Source organism: Tupaia chinensis, unplaced genomic scaffold (genome assembly GCF_000334495.1).
Source record: "Tupaia chinensis unplaced genomic scaffold, TupChi_1.0 Scaffold147500_2, whole genome shotgun sequence".
Lineage (NCBI taxonomy): Eukaryota > Metazoa > Chordata > Mammalia > Scandentia > Tupaiidae > Tupaia > Tupaia belangeri.
Window position 1 is genome coordinate 1,014,840 of NW_006207352.1, and position 1,444 is coordinate 1,016,283.

At 55.6% G+C, this 1,444-nt stretch overlaps 1 protein-coding gene across 1 annotated transcript in view; it reads right to left on the reverse strand.

Annotated features, from left to right (window-relative positions):
• Positions 1-1,444, reverse strand: part of COPG1 (coat protein complex I subunit gamma 1) — a 41,438-nt gene that overhangs the window by 32,722 nt on the left and 7,272 nt on the right. Inside the window, exon 11 of the mRNA XM_006169817.3 lies at positions 86-153. Coding sequence (XP_006169879.1) covers positions 86-153 — 68 coding nt within the window. The remainder of the gene's footprint in view (positions 1-85; positions 154-1,444) is intronic.

A 1,444-nucleotide genomic window follows, 5' to 3' on the forward strand; every position in this document is an offset into this window, starting at 1 on the left:
CTCCCCACGGCCCACAGCCAGGCCCCGTGCCCACGCCTCCCCATGGCCCACAGCCAGGCCCTGTGCTCACTGCCCTGGCTCTTACCTTGTTAAGGGTACGGACGGCAGCATAGCGCAGGGCGGCCTTGGGGGAGCTACAGAACAGCTGGAGCACTGTGGGGACAGGTGTCACCTGCTGGGCTGCCCTCACACTGGCAGTGGGGAGCCCAGGGGCAGGGGGATTTTTGCAGGAGGGGCCCGGTCATGAGGGTAAATAACCCTGTTCCAACTCAGGCCCTCTGCCTAACTCTCCCCACAAAGGTGAAGCACCACCCCAGCCACGAACAGAGGCACAACACTCAGCACAATGAAGGCCCAGCAGTTCTTGTGACAACTGCTGTCAGGACCGGGGGCCAGCAGGGCCTTGTTGGTCCTCAGTACCTTCCGAGGTGGCCGCAGCTCTCAACCCCCACTACAGGTAAGGAGACCAGGGCTCGAGGAGCAAAGCAACCCCAGTCACTAAGCCAGTGGCCAGTAAACAAAGGAGCCAGGGTCTTGGCCCTAGACCACCTGCACCTGCAGCCCGAGGCCTCATGCCCTGACAGTCCCACTCCTTCCAGTCATGTCCATGGGGACCGGCAAAACTGTCCCCCAGCTCTGAGAGCTGGGGACGCCCTCTCCTGAAGACCCAGCTAAGAGGGTACAGGTACCACCTCTTCAGTGCCCTGGCTGCAGGGAGCTTAGAGCTGGACCCATTCTCAGTCACGGTAGTGAACACGGCAACTGTTTCTGGAATACCTGTCTTTGTAAGTCAGCTTTTGTTCTCTTAACATTTTTTTTTTCTTTCAAGAATTATTGTAGCTCGGGAACCAGCAGTTAGTGTAATGGCTATGTCGCTGGACTCCCACGTAGTCGACCACGGTTCACGTCCTGGATCCGGTGGCTTAAAACTCATACTGGGCGCGTGTGCGTGCGTGCCCAAGATCCCGAGAGGAGAATGGAGGAGAAGGGATTGCGGTGTGGCCATTCCCCCTGGGGGGTGATTTCTCTCTTTCTGTCTCTATGTCTCTGTCTGTCTGGCAAGCGCATGTGCCCTATAGCGAAAACCTCTCACAAAAAAAAAAAAAAAAGAATTATTGTAACTTCATTATTTTCCAGTTTGACCAGAGAGACGGAGAGAAAGAAAGAGAGAGAGAAAGAGACAGAGAAAGTGAGAGAGGAAGCCACTAGGTCCAGGACTTGAATCACGGTTGGCCAGGTGGGAGTTCAGCGTCTTTAACCACCATGCCACCTACCGGCCCTCATGAATTTTTAAAGTTTATATTTGCTTAATAAAAACTCATTTCGAAGGCTACCTTTCGAGGTTCCTGCCATGGGGGTGTGTGCTTGTGGACAAGTGATACGGGGGGGGGGGGGGCACTCCCCAGGGATGAGCGTGCTGCACCCCTCCTCCTGCTTCCACGTT